At 40.2% G+C, this 17,735-nt stretch overlaps 1 protein-coding gene across 3 annotated transcripts in view; it reads right to left on the reverse strand.

Annotated features, from left to right (window-relative positions):
* ABCC5 (ATP binding cassette subfamily C member 5) overlaps positions 1-17,735 on the reverse strand; it is an 85,203-nt gene that overhangs the window by 31,795 nt on the left and 35,673 nt on the right. For 2 of the 3 annotated variants that reach the window (XM_073675307.1, XM_073675308.1), the window contains exons 3-10: positions 17,479-17,642; positions 17,241-17,396; positions 15,191-15,338; positions 11,424-11,657; positions 3,631-3,804; positions 2,298-2,445; positions 1,642-1,790; positions 12-119 (exon numbers count right to left, since the gene is read on the reverse strand). In XM_073675307.1, coding sequence (XP_073531408.1) covers positions 12-119; positions 1,642-1,790; positions 2,298-2,445; positions 3,631-3,804; positions 11,424-11,657; positions 15,191-15,338; positions 17,241-17,396; positions 17,479-17,642 — 1,281 coding nt within the window. Of the gene's footprint in view, positions 1-11; positions 120-1,641; positions 1,791-2,297; positions 2,446-3,630; positions 3,805-11,423; positions 11,658-12,417; positions 13,556-15,190; positions 15,339-17,240; positions 17,397-17,478; positions 17,643-17,735 lie in introns of those variants that run through there. The other variant, XM_073675310.1, reaches the window with a different exon arrangement.

The raw sequence follows: 17,735 nt of genomic DNA on the forward strand, positions 1-17,735 counted from the left end.
CCGCAGCTTACCTTAAACCTTTCCATGGATACCGAAGCCTCAGAGAGAGATTTCACCGAGAATGGTGTCACCTTTAGAGCAAAGGTCATGGAATTAAAGACTGTGACAACTGTAAAAGCCTAGGAAGAAAACAATAGGGTGGATTTATCAATAGTCTAATTTTTAATCAAAACAAATTGAGATGGTCTTAAAATGTGCAAGACTTTAAAAGGCACATGCTGTCTAGTCCAAGTTTCAGCCACCTATTACTCGGCTTACTTTGTGACAGAAATTTGTACAAAAATTTGACAATTTTTGCAGCATTTAAACCATGCCCATTTTCCTTTCCAGGGAGACCATGCCCCAAAAGGTGCAGAGAGAGTCAGAAATTCATAACAAATTTAGTCAGTACAGAAAATCGGGTTTTTATACGCAAATTGCGGCAGAATTCCGGAGTATTTAGTATGATAAATCTCACACAATGTGTCTAGCTTCATTATCGAGAAAGCTTTTTAATTCAGACATTGGATATACTGTATGTTAGTAAATTGTACAAAATGAACTGGCATCTGTTAACAATCTAAGGTTTATAGATGACCATATACTGGCATAGTTTGGTTACAGAAGCTGGCAAAAAAGATTAACAAGATATCTGTGGTTTTCCTACACTCCATGTACTAGAAATGGGTCAAGTTGGCTACTAAGCCATATATTACTGTAACTAAATAGTGTTACGTGATCCTTTGTAAGGTATTACACTGGTGAGACTGTACAAGAGACCTGTCATTGTCTTACTCAACAACCAACAGGACATCAATTAGAGGAAAAAAGGCAGACAAAAAGCACCCAGAAGCAACTTTACTGACTTCTATCAAGATGATATCATGAAAACAAGAGCACGAGACAATTAATGGCTCTACAATAGGAAGCAAAGAGTTCCTCTACTACCATAGATAACTGATCACAATGTACCAAATTTAACAATAATATACGCTGATGACACTCAGTTCTACCTCTATGGCCCAGACGTCACCTCTCTGCTTTCCAGAATCCCAGCATGTCCATCAGCCAGATCCACCTCCTTCTCCTCTCGCTTCCTCAAGCAATATGTGGACAAAACCGAACTCCTCATCTTTCCCCCATCTCGCCTATCTTCCCTGCCTGATCTATCTATCACAATAAACATCACGCTTTCCCCTGTACTGGACATCCGTTGACTCGGAGTAACCCTTGATTCAGCCCCATCCTTCAAACTGTACATCCAAGCTCTTTCCACCTCCAGCTCCAAAATGTTTCCAGAATCCGTCTTTTCCTAAACCCTCAATCTACTAAAATGCTTGTGCATGCCCTCATCATCTTAAGTGATGTGTCACTTACTGGGCGGCTTGCTGCTGTTTTGATGAAATCATTATTACAGATCTAGCAGTTCTCTGAATGCTGAGTTCTGTATAACCCCGCCCACAACACTGATTGACAGCTGTGTACACTGTGCATAGGCAGAAAGCTGCCAATCAGTGGTGGGGGCGGGGTTATACAGAGCTCATGAATATGGAGGACTACATGGCAGTAGGTTTACTAGTCCTCTAGTGATAATCTACTGCTAATAAAACAGTGATTTTATAAAATCTTGAGTAAGCAATCACCTTTAGGTCATCATGTTACCTGGGCAGCGGTGAGGTCGTATCCAAGCATCATGTGCACAGAAAAGGTAACCACACTGGCAATGACCACAACGATAGGAGCAACTCCCACAGTGATGCTCTGGAAATATCCAGCTTTTTCAAGGATCTTGCGTTCATTTTCTCGTATTTCTAAAAGAAATTAGGTAAATATATGTTTAATGATCATTTTTTGTAACATTAACAAAGTCTGCTATCTTCCATAGATATAAATAACAATAAAAGTAACCCCTTTAAAGTACAAACACAATAGATGGAAAGTGCAAGCTCCTCGGCATGAAATCCTGAACTACTTGCCTTCACTGCTTTGTATCAGAGAACATTGTACGAGCCTATACAACAAAGAGCAGGGTATATACGAACAGGGGAGCCATGGGCTGCAGGGTCAACACATGAGAACACCACGTTTCACTTGGGCTGCAAGTCGCAAATTATTGGTACCGATGACAATTTCCTTCCTTCTCCCTGCAGTCTTGTCCCTTACATTAACTTAGCCAGGTTCCCTTTAAATATACATGGGATATATAATAGCAAAAATGTTTAAATGCTAAAAAAAAACAAAAAAAACCCCTGCTGTCTCAGGATGGTTTTAATAGTTACACATTGCACAAAAACAGCATGGAAAAGATTTGAACTTACTCTGCACGTTTTGAGAGAATGCCTTCACCCAAGCATACATCTTAATGAACTTAATGTAATTTAGTACTTCATTCATTGTCTGAACACGTTCATCAGTGACTGAAACACATTTCCTTCTGAAGTATGCAGTGAGCCTGGATACAAACATCTGCACAAAAAAGAAGTCATTTTTAATAACGCATCAATGTGATGAAAAAGCTGCCCCAAATATGTTACCCTCATTATTACGGATGTGATTTGGACTATAATGACATAGTACAATGTGTGCCTTAATATATGTCCTCCCCTGCTGTTTGTTACGCCTATTTCCTACTGTTGGACTTATGCCTGCCTAGACATGCCTTGTTTTTATTCAGTAAAGGATGTTTTCTACATTTATCACTGATGTGGGCTCACTACCATTTCTTCCTAATTTTAGTAATTAAAGAGGGGGCACAGGATGACGCAGGTAGTAGGAAACCTGCATGGCTTCTTACCAAGGTGAACGTTGGACCAGGGTCCTAAAAATTGTTATGATCAATTAGTCATGACTACAGTGCACACAATAAAAATATATTCACAAATATCCCCTTTAAGGCAAGCATCAAATATAGCAGCGGCACCAATTAAATGGTTATTTTATTCCCTTTCAAGATTGCACATGATTCCTGTCATTTCCCTCTGCATACTGTGCTTTTTTCCCCCCCAACATTACCTTACCAACACTAACTACATATACATTTATACAAACAGAAACTTGCCTCTCAATTAAAATTCTGGTAACAAATTGTGTCACTTTTTTACATTTATCAAGACCTATAACTGGATTTGCTGTAAATTTTAATCATGCAAGAGGCTGTGATTAATGCATTTTCACAAGGTGCCGCGAGTCATATTGTATAGAAAATATGCAGCTTCTGAACAATATATGCCGTTTTATACCGTGCACTTTTTAGGACAGTAAATATATTATTACTAATTACTGTCCATTTGTGAAGGAAAAAAAGTCAAGAGAGGCTTACTGACTCTACAGGTTTGCTATCAATTAAACCAATGCCAATATAGCACAAAAGTGACATGTCATTGGTAGTTATCGGTCACAGCTCCAATATACGTTGGTAGTCTGTCCCTGGTTTGCTCAGCGAACAAGTATTTTACTGATTCATCAGCTGACTGGCAGCCTATTTATGATTATTGGCAAATGAGAGCTCCTAGAAAAGCACATTCACAATAATTGGCAAATGTGAAAATCCATCTTAAATTACCGTATCTGTAATCCAGACAGTGAAACGATTTGTGGTCCTTTCTAGAAAAGCAACAATCACTAATAAAAAATCTGAATGAAGTTACTTACCATAGCTGGATAAAATAGAATGAACACTGCAGAGCCAAGAAAGCCAGTGGGACCCAATATATAGACGTTGTACACCATGCCAAGGACTGCAACTATGGGACCTCCTGCCAGCAGACTGCCCACAGCTGCAGCTTCAAACACTCGCTGCCCATCACTGGAGCAAACATTTATAAGCTGGAAATTAGAACAGGATCCTTATTAAAACCTGAATGTAATGATTATTTAATAAAGAGTCTGCAATTACAACTTATTATAAACAAGATAAAAAGTGCCTCCTTTCAAAATTTACTACAAGCAATACATATAGTAAATCAATTCCAGAATTTTATTTAACTGTAACATGGTCTATTCCTAGAGACCTTCTCATCTGCAAGACCTATATATATTGATAGATTACATTTTAGAGAGTTCTGCTCTCAACCAGATCAGCATGTTCTTGCATCATGACAGAGAATGTTAATAGTCTGTTATTGATCGCAGGCTGATATATATATTGCCTATTACACATATGGCTTATTAAAAGTTTCACTGGACTTTTAATAGTTTTCCATTTTTTGAGGGCAGCCTGCTTTATTTTATATATTATCTCATTTTTGGACTAGAACCAGTGGACTGTCAACTATCGTTAACTCTGAAGCCCACTGGTTATAACCAAAAAAACCAGATGATATAAATCTATAAATATATATTCAAAATCTTAATAAATTTAAAGAGGGACAGTCATTTTAAATTTTTGTTTCATAAATCAATAGTACACGTGAAAATAAGCAACTTTGCAAGATATCTTATCAGAGAGATCTGCTTCTTTCTCGGCCAGAATTGGTCATTCATTATCAAAATTCTCAATTTTCAGGGAAAATCTGTATTCAGTGAAGACAGACTTTCCCATTATGGAGATAGGAGATGGCAGTTAGTACTGATACACTTCTATGCAGATGGGAGGAGCTAGAGACAAAGCTCCACCCCCTCCTCCCCAACCTAGATAGAATCTTATCAGTAGCAGTTCTCCTCCCGGCTATGCAATGATAGGATGACGCAACTAGGACCAGACGGATGACAGAGAGGCCGGAGAGGTGAGAGGCAAGTTGAGTATAAGATTTTCCTTTATTTTTTACATCTTACACTTATTATGATCTGGGGTCTGGAGTTAGCCCAGAGCATAATAAGGGACATTCAATTTGCGGAGAATAATTCTCTGCATATCAAATTTCCCAGGAAAATGCACGCAAATAGAGTTTGAATTTTTCCTCATCATCACTACCCAAGATATATCCCCAAAAAATATTTGTCTTTAAAGCACCACTCCATCGTTTTGTTTTATTTTACTGATGGAGTGGTGCGTCAAATCTATGTCACCTGCCCCCTGTCTTATACTCACCTTCCATCATCTTCATCTGTTATCAGTGCTGCTCCTGTCGGTCTCAGGCAGTTTGTGACCTGCCAGCTGCTCCAGCGTTTCACTGAGTGAGCTGGACCTGGAGGTCACTTTTCTATACAAGTCTATGAGAGCCTTGTTCTGGCATCGTTCTCATAGACTTGCATTGAGAGCTTGTGACGTAGCTTCTGATCTCAGACAAGTCAGAAGCTGCGCTCACAAGATGGCGCCGCGGGACAGGAGCAGTGCCAAAAAAAGTGAAGTGGCTGCTTTTATTTCAATATACCAATTCATTACCCAGAGAAACAAAGCTAGTATCCCTGTACAGAGAAAACTTATTTTTTTGGAAACTTCATTTGTTTTATTGTAGTCAAGAACAAAAGGGAAATAAACCACAGTGAGAAACCAAAAAAATCCCTTCCATGAAAAAAAAACAAAATAAAACTTACACTGCTCAAAAATATTAAGGAAACCATTAGGTCCTGTTTACACTGCGTTCATGCAATGCATCAGTTTTCTGACTGAATCCCCATAAAAACCAGATTAATTCACTGGCACAATCTGTCCGCAGTGAATAAAGAATTTCACATTACTAATGACTAAGCCAGGAGATGGCAGTTGCTGATCATGCAATTCTATAGAGAGGAGAAGGAGCTGGAGGCAGACACAGACATCCTGCTGAAATCGACATTTACACTTTAAGCATCACTACATGACCCCAAGTCAATTTAAGAGTAAGTAAACTTTCTTATTTGCCAGCATTTGGAAAGTTATGATTTTTTGTAACATACCTCATTAATTCCTTATTTTGCTGTATTAACTGCCTACTTAAAGCTCCCTAAGAATATGCTATTAACTACTGCTCAGCAAGAATACTTTTTCTACTTAGGCTATGTGCCCACGATGCAGAAATGCTCCAGATTTTTCCTCAGCGTTTCTGCAGCTCCCTGGCAGAAAAAAACGCATGCGGATTGTACATGCGGATTGTACATGCGTTTTCCTGCCAGGGACATGCGGATGTGAAGCGTTCTTCACTTGTATTTCCGCATGTGCGTTGACAAGCGCTTTCCAAGCGATTTTAGCATCACTTGGAAAGTGCTTGTCAACTTGGTCACACTATATAAATCCATGCAACAAGCATGGATTTATATAGTGTGACCCGAGAGAATGTATAAAAATAAAAAAATAAATATATACTTACCCTCTGATGGCCCCCGGAGTCTTGCTTCCCTCTGTTCTCCCTTGCCGGCAGCTCGCGGTACACTGAAGGACCTGCCAACGTCAGCGTCGCGTGACCCGTCACATGACTATGACGTCAGCGCAGGTCCTTCAGTCCATCGCGAACTGCCGGCATGAGAGGAGGAGCGCACCGGGGGCCGCCAGAAGGTAAGTATGTATTTATTTTTTATTTTATTCTTTTTTTTTTTTTTTTACAGTTTTCTATGGTACCCAGGTCCGGAGGAGAGTCTCATCTTCTCTAGACCTGGATACCATCCGCACATTAGAAAGCATGGATTACGCATCTACATATACAGTGATGCGTAATCCATGCGGTCTAATGCAAGTCAATGGCGGCGAAAACACCGCACTTCCGCAAAATAATTGGTAGTGCTGCGTTTTTTTCTGCAATGATAATCCGCAGCGGAGATTTCTGCAGCATGTGCACAGCACATGCGGATTATCATTGGGGAACATGGCAGGCCTTCTACCATGCATTTCTTAAGCGTTTCTGCAGCTGCGGAAACACTTAAAAAAACGAATCGTGGGCACACAGCCTTACAATCAGGGGAGAAGAGCAGAGCGGCTCAGACAGGGAAACTTCTGTATTCAGATTGTGGATAGTGTACGTGATAGTTGACAGTACGCTGACTGCTGTTAGGTACCGGGACAAAATTCTCAAGAGTTATTGTCATACATTACACTGGTGCAGTGGGGCCAGAGTTTATTCTGGTGCAAAATAAGCAGCCAAAGTGTGCAGTCAGTTCCTGGATGAGGAAGGCATTGATGCCACTGACTGGCCCTGACGTTCCCCACACCTTACATTGGTGCAATGTGCCCAGAGGTCTTCCTGGTGCAGGTTAATGCCAAGCCTTACTTGGCCAAAGTGTGCAGGCAATTGCAGGAAGACGAAGGCAATCATGGAACTGACTGACTCTCACGTTCAACAGACCAAAAAATCCAATGGACAACCTCTGGGACATTATGTATCAGTGCCTCTCATAACGCCAAGAAATGCCACAGATTGTCCAGGAGCTCACTGATGATCTGATACAGGTCTGGGATGAGATCCCCCAAGAAACCACCTGCCATCTCATCGGGAGCATACAGACACTTACACTATATACACTAGTGTATACACTACTGAGGCCCATTTTGAGTTGCTAGGATGAAATTCCGTCATTTTTATTTTCTACTTTAATTTTCAAGTGGCGGTTTAGAGGCCAACCCTCAAATGGTTGAGGATTTTGGCTTCCATTGACATTTGATATATTATTTTGTTCTTAAAGGAGTTGTCCAGTACTTTTTTCAATTGCCCCAATGTACTTAGCATGGGCCCATAAGTGTTTTTGTAATTACCTTCAGTTGTACGTATTGCCTGTGAGCGGCGCTATAGCTGGCTGCTCACAGGCATCACGTGACCCCCGGCTGCAGCCGGCTCTGGCATCCACTGATGTCACGTCAAGTTCCGGCAGCAGCCGGGCGTGACTCAGTGCTGCGTTCCACGGAGAGTGATGGGCTGTGGACAGGGTTACCCATGCGGTGTAACCCTGCCCACAACCCAGCATCCACCCCGAGGACCGCGTCCCTCATGTCACGCCTCACTTGACCTGACATCAGCGGAAGAAAATGCCGGCAGCCACCGGGGGTCGCTTGATGCCTGTGAGCGGCCAGCTATAGCGCTGCTCACAGGCAATACATACAAGTAAAGGTAATTGCAAAAACACTTATGGGCACATGCTAAATACTGTACATTGGGGCAATTGAAAAAAGTACTGGACAATTTCTTTAACCCCTTAAGCCCCGAGGGTGGTTTGCACGTTAATGACCAGGCCAATTTTTACAACTCTGACCACTGTCACTTTATGAGGTAATTACTCTGGAACGCTTCAAAGGATCCCCCTGATTGTGAGACTGTTTTTTCGTGACATATTGTACTTCATGATTGTGGTAAAATTTCTTCGATATCACTTGCGTTTATTTGTGAAAAAAACGGAAATTTGGCAAAAATTTTGAAATTTTTGCAATTTTCAAAATTTGAATTTTTATGCCTTTAAATCCGAGAGATATGTCACACAAAAGAGTTAATAAATAACATTTCCCACATGTCTACTTTACATCAGCACAATTTTGGAACCAAAATTTTTTTTTGTTAGGGAGCTATAAGGGTTAAAAGTTGACCAGTGATTTCTCATTTTTCCAACAAAATTTACAAAACCATTTTTTTAGGGACCACATCACATTTGAAGTCACTTTGAGAGGTCTTTATGACAGAAAATGCCCAAAAGTGACACCATTCTAAATACTGCACCCCTCAAGGTGCTCAAAACCACATTCAAGAACTTTATTAACCCTTCAGGTGCTTCACAGGAATTTTTTGAATGTGGAAGAAAAAAATGAACATTTAACTTTTTTCACAAAAATGTTACTTTAGACCCAATTTTTTTTATTTTCACAGGGGTAACAAGAAAAAATGGACCCCAAAATTTGTTGTGCAATTTCCCCTGGGCACGCAGATACCCAATATGTGGGGAAGAAACACTGTTTGGGCGCATGGCAGGGCTCGGAAGGGAAGGAGCGCCATTTGACTTTTTGATTGTAAAATTTGCTTGAATAATTAGCGGACGCCATGTTGTTTTTGGAGAGCCCCTGTGTGCCCAAACATTGGAGCTCCCCCACAAGTGACCCCATTTTGGAAACTAGAACCCCCAAGGCACCTATCTAGATGCATAGTGAGCACTTGGAACCCCCAGGTGCTTCACAAATTGATTCGTAAAAATGAAAATGTGGTTTTTTTTTCACTTTTTCATTTTTACGAATCAATTTGTGAAGCACCTAGAGGTTCCAAGTGCTCACTATGCATCTAGATAGGTGCCTTGGGGGTTCTAGTTTCCAAAATGGGGTCACTTGTGAAGAGCTCCAATGTTTGGGCACACAGGGACTCTCCAAATGCAACATGGTATCCGCTAACAAATTGAATATAAAATCGGCTCAAATTGTTAGCGGACACCATGTTGCGTTTGGAGAGCCCATGATGTGCCTAAACAGTGGAGCTCCCCCACAAGTGACCCCATTTTGGAAACTATACCCCTCAAGGATTTTATTAAGGTGTATAGTGAACATTTTGAACCCAGAGGTACGACACAGAATTTGTTTACATTAGGTCATCATATTGAATAAGTTGTCATTAGTCTTGAGCGCAAGTGCTCACTACTTGAGTTTGCATCGGGTACTCAGGTATGCACCATGTACAGCGTATGCTCGAGTGACATGCTCGAGTCCCTGCTCCGCATGTTTCACGGTTATTAGACACCCAAAAAAAAACATGCGGGGATCGCTCGTGCATGGCAGGCAATCCCTGTAAAGTTTTTTGGCCATGAAGCCTATGGGGCAGAGACTCGAGCATGTCACTCAAATACCCACGATACTCAATGCATACCAGAGCACCCGATGCAAACTCAAGTAGCGAGCACTTGCGCTCAACACTAGTCGCCATATCGTCATCTTTTTTTCTTTTGAAAAAAATCCCAACCCCATCACAACCCTAACCCCAACCCCAGCCCTAACCGTAGCACAACCCTAATCCTAGCACAACCCTAACCCTAGCCCAATCCTCACCCAAGAGTTTATTTTTGACGCCGTTCCTCGTGCGGTATAAGTGATTAGACGACTTTATTCTTCGGGTCGATGTGATTACAGCAGTGCCAGAATCATATGGGGTTTTTATGACTGACAGCTGTCACACACTAAAAGACGCATTTTTTGTAAAATCTAGTTTTTGCATTGCCATATTTTGAGAGCTATAATTTTTCCAGATTTTGGCAGACAGTCATGTGACGGCTTGTTTTTTGCGGGATGAGTTGACGTTGTTATTGGTGCCATTTTCAGGCACGTGGCATTTTTTGATCGCTTTCTATTGCGATTTTTGGGAGGCAGAATAAACAAAAACCAACAATTCAGGAATTGTGCTTTTTTTGTTTTTTTTTATTCTGTTCCACGTGTGGTAAAATTGATAAGGTAGCTTTATTCTTCGGGTCAGTACGTTTACAGCGGTACCACATTTATATCGGTTTTCTATGTTTTGCACTTTTACATAATAAAAGCAATTTTATAGAAAAAAAATATTTTTTAGCATAGCTTTATTCCGAGAGCTATAACTTTTATTTTTCGGCTGATGGAGCTGTATGTTGGCTTGTTTTTTGCGGGACGAGATGACGTTTTCAGCGGTACCATTTTTATTTATATTTGTCCTTTTGATCACGTGTTATTCCATTTTTTGCTTGGCGGCATGGTGATAAAGCATTGTTTTTTGCTTCGTTTTTTTTTTTTTTTTTTACCGTGTTCACTGAAGGGGTTAACTAGTGGGACAGTTTTATAGGTCAGGTTGTTCCGGACGCGGCGATACCAAATATGTGTACTTTTATTGTTTTTTTTTTATAATAATATTTATTGATGGGTACATTATATTTTTATTTTTGATGGATTTATTTTTATTTTTTTTTCACTTTCTGGGTGTTTTTACACTTTTTTACTCTGTGCCATGCAGGCTGTAAGCGCTGGACGGGGAGAAGATTGTTGGAAGATGCACTGCGCATGTCCAAACAATCTTCCTGCTGCCTGGTGACCCGGATGTTGTCATGATGACATCGGGTCGTCATGGCAACACCCGGGAAGCCTTTGCAGACAGCGCTGGAAGCCGGAAGAGGAGGTGAGTATCTGCGATCACCTCCCCTTGCCCCCGCAATGCTGCGATCGACTTCGATCGCAGCATCTCGGGGGTTAATGTGCTGGGAGCGGTGCAGGGCCGCTCCCTGCACATAGTATCGGGTGTCAGCTGTGACAATCAGCTGACACCCGGCGGCGATCGCGCCCGCACAGCCTGTGTGCGCGCGCGATGACGTACTAATACGGGTCTGGCTATAAAGTCCCAGGGCACAGACGCGTATTAGTACGTCAGATGTTGTTAAGGGGTTAATGAATTACACAATTTATATCGTTAAAGATTTTTAACTTGAATCTTGCATTTATTGAGATCTGATGTGCGATTCAAGGGTCTCCTTAATTTTTTTGAGCAGTGTAGTAATAGACCTCAGCAAAGAGAACCAAAAGAACATTCCCATGTTAGTGAGTGGTACCCTAAGCAACATAACTTGCAAGGTATACAAGCAAGGAATAAAAACGGCTTTAATCTTAGACTCACCTCTCCCAGTGATTTTTCCTTTATGTTCTTCAGCTTAAGAATCTTCTTGAAGGCCATGGTAAGTATCGCCCCTCGAAGACGGGAACCGGTTCGATAATTTAAAGCCCATGTGAGTGCCAGGGACCAAGATCTGACAATCTCTGTCATCAGTAGCCCAAACACTAACAACAAGCTGTATGAGAGCTCCGTATCATTATGCTGGGTATATTCCAAGAGGCTTTTCACTACGAACGCCTACGGGGAGAGAGGCAAAATGGCATGAGAAGCCTTGTACCCTTTTCACGACAAATTTACCAAGTATTATGCTAAGTTAGAATACAGCTAGTGGTCTCCCAACACCTAACAGGAAAGCAATACTGTTGGAGGCAAATGTGTAACCTTTGGAGACAGTTGATAGCAGATATAGAAAGATAAAATGCAATTACACATTACCTTCAGAGAAATAATGGCAGATTTGTGACAGGACTCAATGCATTCTAACTTAACATAAAACTTACTTCATCGGCAGTACAATATCAATATAAAAACTAGTTTAACAGAAAACAGAGGCATAAAAAGGGAAAAAAAACAAACAAAAAGGAAAACAAAAAAATCTTAATGCAAATACTTAAAATTTGTTTTCAACGTGCGCATTGGATAGAAAGGAACAATTGTACCTACAGTTGTACGGGGAAGAGAAGGACATTTGGCAATAAATTCCTGAAAATAAATATCAGCAGTTTATTATTATAGAAAAAAAAAAAACACACACACAAGCAAGTTGAAACAAGACAAGTGAATTGTGTACTCTGGACACGTTACGCTTACCCAGGCAACCAAGTCTTCCACTATACCAAAAGCTCTGAATGGTTCATATTCCAGCCGGCTCCTTTATATTGATCTTTCCTATAAGTCATTTTCTTTATCACTAAATAAATTCATTAATTTACACTACTTCAAAGCTACGATGCCAACAAGTGAACAAGTAACTATCATAGATAAAAAAACTATGAACTTAGGGGAAAAAAACAAAATTTTATTAAGGGAGTGGGGTTGTATTTCACCAAACAGATTCCAACAAGTACTTCGCTAATAACAGAATCACATACAAATCAGAAACAAAACAAGAGAGCAAATGGGTAATATACATATCTCAAGCATTCTACCAATCCATTCCAACGCGTTCTGGAAAGAAGCATAACGGGGAAAAAAAAAACTCCTATTCATCATTTTCTTGAGCTGTATCCAATAATTATTCGATAAGTTGACAAAAAGGAATTTTATCGAGTTGATATACAATCGAATGGCTGGAATCTTTTAAGTCTCTTCTAGTCCTTGTACAACAGTCTTTCAAGCTGAGCCAATCAATCAGTTGGCATGTGGTTGGCACAGATTATGAGAAGCTTTGAGCGCGTATGCCATTGGTAGATATGAAGGAACCTGAGGCTACGCATTACCCAGCCTGCCTTTCCTGTTATTACAGGATGAGTCCGATGAGTCCATGTCCTTGTGGTTTCCCCCTATCAGCCCTGTTGGGGCAACTTTCAGCTCATAATTGTATAAGGGAAAGGCAGCACTTGGAAAGGCGGAGAGACTGGACATAAGGCTGCTTGTTTGGAAAAGTAACACTGGGGTACCTGCTTGTGTAAAATTTTGGCACTGAAGGATGAAGCAGTCTACTTTTAAGACACCGGATACAAATAAGAAGTAAAAAAAAAAAAATAATAAAAACATAGATACAGCGAAATAAGTGAAGAGCTGCTTCTTAAGAGTCTTGCGGAGGCACTGTTGGAGGTGTGAGCACCTCCTACCACCAGACAGAGACTCAAGATAAAGCAGTATGTTCCGTATCCAATGATATAAAGGATAATAAATGAAACTCTAAGCATTCACAATTATCAATTTATTTACGAGGTGAAAAAACAAACAAAAAAAAACAAAAAAACAAATGTAAAATGGGAAGCAAATAATGAAAGCACTGTTAAGAGTTAATGGGAGAATCTTTGCAGATTAATGTTACCATAGGCTTAAGCTTCTTGTGGTTGTAAGCATTCCCGTGGAATAAAGAAGACCTTACCTTAGTCTTGCATTGCGTGTGTTTCTGCCCAGGTTGCCTGGCTGTATCTGGCCGCAGAACTGCCACCCTGGAAATTCTAAAGAATAGCTTCTGTCATTGGTTCCACTACATTGGTCACGTTAGTAACGATCCCTCTCCCACCCCACCATTAGTCCAGCGTCTCACATGACAAACAGGAGAGGCTGGATTAAAGAGACAAAACATGTAAAAGCAAATCAATGTACTCTTATAAGTACAATCCAGTATTCTTCTAACTCTCAGATATACAATAAGGGGATAATCATTTGAAAGAGTCAACATAATATACCTTCCTGATCTTAAAAATTGTGTAGATTATCTTTATCCCATATGGTCTTTAAACATATTTCTCATGTAAAGAAATATTTCATCCTGGGAAAGGAAGTCATGTGCCAAAGTGTTTTCTAACAGGAAGAAAATGTTATGACTTTTTGTTAGAGCACAAAAAAAAAAAAAAGAGAAAAAAAGCTATAATAAAATCTCCCCAAAAATGCATAAAAATAGTTAACTCAGATATAGCCACTTATTGCTAACCAATCAAGAATCTGAATGTAACAGCTCTAAGCTGTAGCGCAATAGTCACCATGTTCCACTCGTTTTGCTCCTACTGCCTAGAATTAGTACCAGGCTCTATCTCTCATGGCACAGTGCTTTACAGAAAGGCATGGTTTGTTCTTAAATCACTATAAAAGTTTGCACAAAACCATGCGGCAAATCTAGAAAATGGCAAGAGTAAACTGGCAAAAGTATAGTTTGTCTCCTGACTTTGATCTAAAGACCAAGGATAGAACACACAACTATTATGGCTCTGCCCTCTATGAAATCCTATAATGTTTGCAAAGGTGTGAAAATTAAGTCACTTTCCTCTAGGAACACCCATTACCTATGTAGTGTAACAATGACAGAAGCTCTTCTTAATGAAGCTTGTTTTGTTAGGTTTGGAGATTTACAATATACCTACTACACCTTTAGACTCAATATCAAATCAACGTATTGAAAAATAAAGCAAGTTGCTAACGGAGATCAAGGGCAAACAGTATATACATTATAGTAAAAAAAAGTTACTTAAACAGAAATTTTAAACAGTGCCCTATAGGTTACTTACCCCATGCATTGCACCTTCGTCTTTAAGCAGCACACTGAAAATTAGTACTAAAAGAAATTGCTATACACCTTAGGAAAATTAGCAATAAGTCTCAAAGGAGAGAACAGGGAACTAGAGCTTGCTGAATACATGCACGTAAGACCACTGTGGTATAATGTGAGGTATACGGCTCCCAATAATGGTTTAATAGAAGTCATTCTTGCTTATTGTGTCTTCTATTGTAAGCATGAGAGCACTTGTTCTACACAGAGGATACCCCATACGTGGTAGCCAATAATGCTACTTTATATCAAAATATGTATATTTGATAAAAAAGAGACTTTCTTTTAAAATCTGCTATAATTATATAATATTGCGTTTTTGGTTCTACAAAAATGCTGTTTTTGAAAATTGTCAGCTGTAGACCACACGCTCCATCAACAGGAGAAATAAAAGAAGAACCTTTGCTAATTCTGCAGATCTAAACTAAGAAACTTAATAGTAGGGCAAAAAGCTCACCGAGGAGGGGGGTAAAAAGAAAGAAAACGAAAGAAAGAAAGTCTAAAGATATTACCTCTGGGCACATGAAACAGGGTGGAAAGTACTTACTGGACCAATGAAGCCAGCCAGTTGAGTAAGCATCAGGCACATGATGGAAATGATCAGCCTGGTGCGACAGAATCTCCACGAAACGCTCCGAAGAGAGGCTTCGTCTCCTCCTCGTTCCTTCACCTCCTCGAACCACAGTCTCTCCAGCCTGGACGGAAAAAGAATGTACATTATTGTACAATGCTCAAGTGTTAAAAGTGAATAGACTGCTAAGAAATGATGCTACAAACAAGGCAAGGGTAAGAGTACATTCTTGAAAGGACTAAGACCCTGACGTGAAGGTTTCTTTCCTGCATTTAATGGCTAAATGCTTCTACATGAAGCAAAGTGCATGGAGCTGGATGCTGACATCAACTCGGTCAAACTCCATCTCTGCACACAGACGTAGAGGCCTACCATAAATGTTAGCAATGACAGAATGTTGCATTTCCCTAGGACGGTCACACCATTGCCTCACCTAAAATGTATTATACTATGTCCACCTCCAAAAATGGACACAAGTCAATTTTTTTCGATATGAAGCTCCAACTTCAGAGTTTCATAACAATCTAACAAAATAAGCGCAATCTACAGCCATCTCTAGGAGGATAAGCATTTCCTATAGCCTTCATTGGAAGATGAATATTTCTGCAGAAAACCAGAATTGTAGTCATATGTGCCAACTGCACAACCACTTCTCAAAATAAAGCTGTCACAGCTATTAGCTGATCGCTACTAATATAGCAGCTGAATGTACCAGCTGATTAGCTTGGTTTTCAGCAGCAATACCCAGTCAGAAAGGCTGCAGAAATGTACTGTTGCATTGTGCCCATTCATGTTTTTTGGCAGTAGCTTCTGTCCAGGATAATAGAGGGGGAAGCATCATTCTAGGACATCCATATGTCCTTCGCTGGGTCTAGTAACAACAGCTGCCCATTTGGGACATAGTAACTTTTCAGAATAAAATGTCCTGTGCTAGTACATGAGGAATAACACCATTTTTGACCATTATGTGACTTATGTGCTGCATTCTCACCAGTTTTCTATTCTCCATGCTCTCTGTGTAATTTGCTGGGGGGGGGTGAGACGAGATGCAGAGATTTCTCCCATAAACAGCTCAGTGAAGGAGATGCCCATTCTTCATTCACTTTTTATCTCAGAGACAAGCTGCAGTCACCAGGAGGACATTATAAAGCAGAGCTGGGCTGATCTGAATCAACCTCTGATGTGCTGTAAAACACTTGTTATAGAGCTCTGCACATTGTTTTTCTGTCTGCTATTTTCCCTGCTGCTCACGCCTCTTCCCCTCTCCATAGGGGATAATGGGCTGTGACATCATATCTCCTCTGAGCAAGATGGACTTCAGCTGTTTTTTCACAGTGGATGCCAAGTTCAGTGGGTGGGGAGGGAAAGAAGTGTCTGATAAGTGGGGAAGGAAGCGGATTTCTCTGATAAGATACATTACAAAGTTTCTTATAATTGCCTGTACTATTGATTTATGCTTGCGGAAAGTACAGTTCCGTTTTAACTACACGCCAATTCTAAGGCAGTACAAAGTCTCAATTGTTGGCATTGCTGTCTCGGAGAAATTGATACAAATCTCAAATTTGGTTTGTGTGCTCCAGAGTATGGTTATCCCCCAGGGTACTCTCTTTTTGGGATGAACACTATACATTGTTATTGAACTTACTATGAATAACTAAGGTTATAAGTATTTGAGTAACCTCTTATATAAAAGTGAAAACAAAAAATTGTATCCCATCTGCGAAATTTTTGAAATTTTACAAAATTTGCATCTATTTCGAGAGTGAGGCCCCATTACACAGCTTTCAGTGTGGAGGTTGCGGCAAGCTCGGTTTTCTCCATTCATTTGTATGGCAGTTCCAAAATCTGGCAAAAAACTCTCTCAACAATTTCTGGAACTCCAGCCTGCACATCAATGCACATACAGCATCTGACATATATGATATATCTTGTGAATATGCCATATATGACCCACATAACAATTATTTAGTAGGAAGTTGTTAATTATAGTAAATTGCCATAATCAACCTACACAATAACAACATACCGTCTACTGTTGATATCAGAAGACTCATGCAGGGACAATGGCCAGATATCTTCAAAAAACAATTCACCCTTCTTGTACGCTTTATGTGCCAGAGGTGTAAGCCAAGAGAAAGTCATGAAGGAAAACAGTCCAGCATTATCCACAGGGTGCTGGTGTCTGTAAAGGAAAAGTACATATATATCAACAATGTCTGCAAATACAAGATCCAACAAGCATGGAAAGGTAGAAAGAAACTTACTTGGAAGTAATCCGAAAAGGTTTCAACAAGTGTAGACCATAGTGGTATTTGGTATTGTTGTGCTGGTTTTCACCCAAGAACTGCAAGTGTGAGTGCATGGAAACATCCAATGGAAGACCCTCAGCTCGTGCCGCAGTCTCCAAGGCATCCAGGCAGTCCACGTCCTGTAAGTAAATGTAGGCAATAATGTTACACCACCAGGAATAAGTGTTTACTTAATAATATTTACAAGCTTGGTATAATTCAGCATGGGTATG

The sequence above is a fragment of the Phyllobates terribilis genome, unplaced genomic scaffold (assembly GCF_046119375.1).
Source record: "Phyllobates terribilis strain yellow unplaced genomic scaffold, ASM4611937v1 Scaffold_3__8_contigs__length_932513732, whole genome shotgun sequence".
Taxonomy (NCBI): domain Eukaryota; kingdom Metazoa; phylum Chordata; class Amphibia; order Anura; family Dendrobatidae; genus Phyllobates; species Phyllobates terribilis.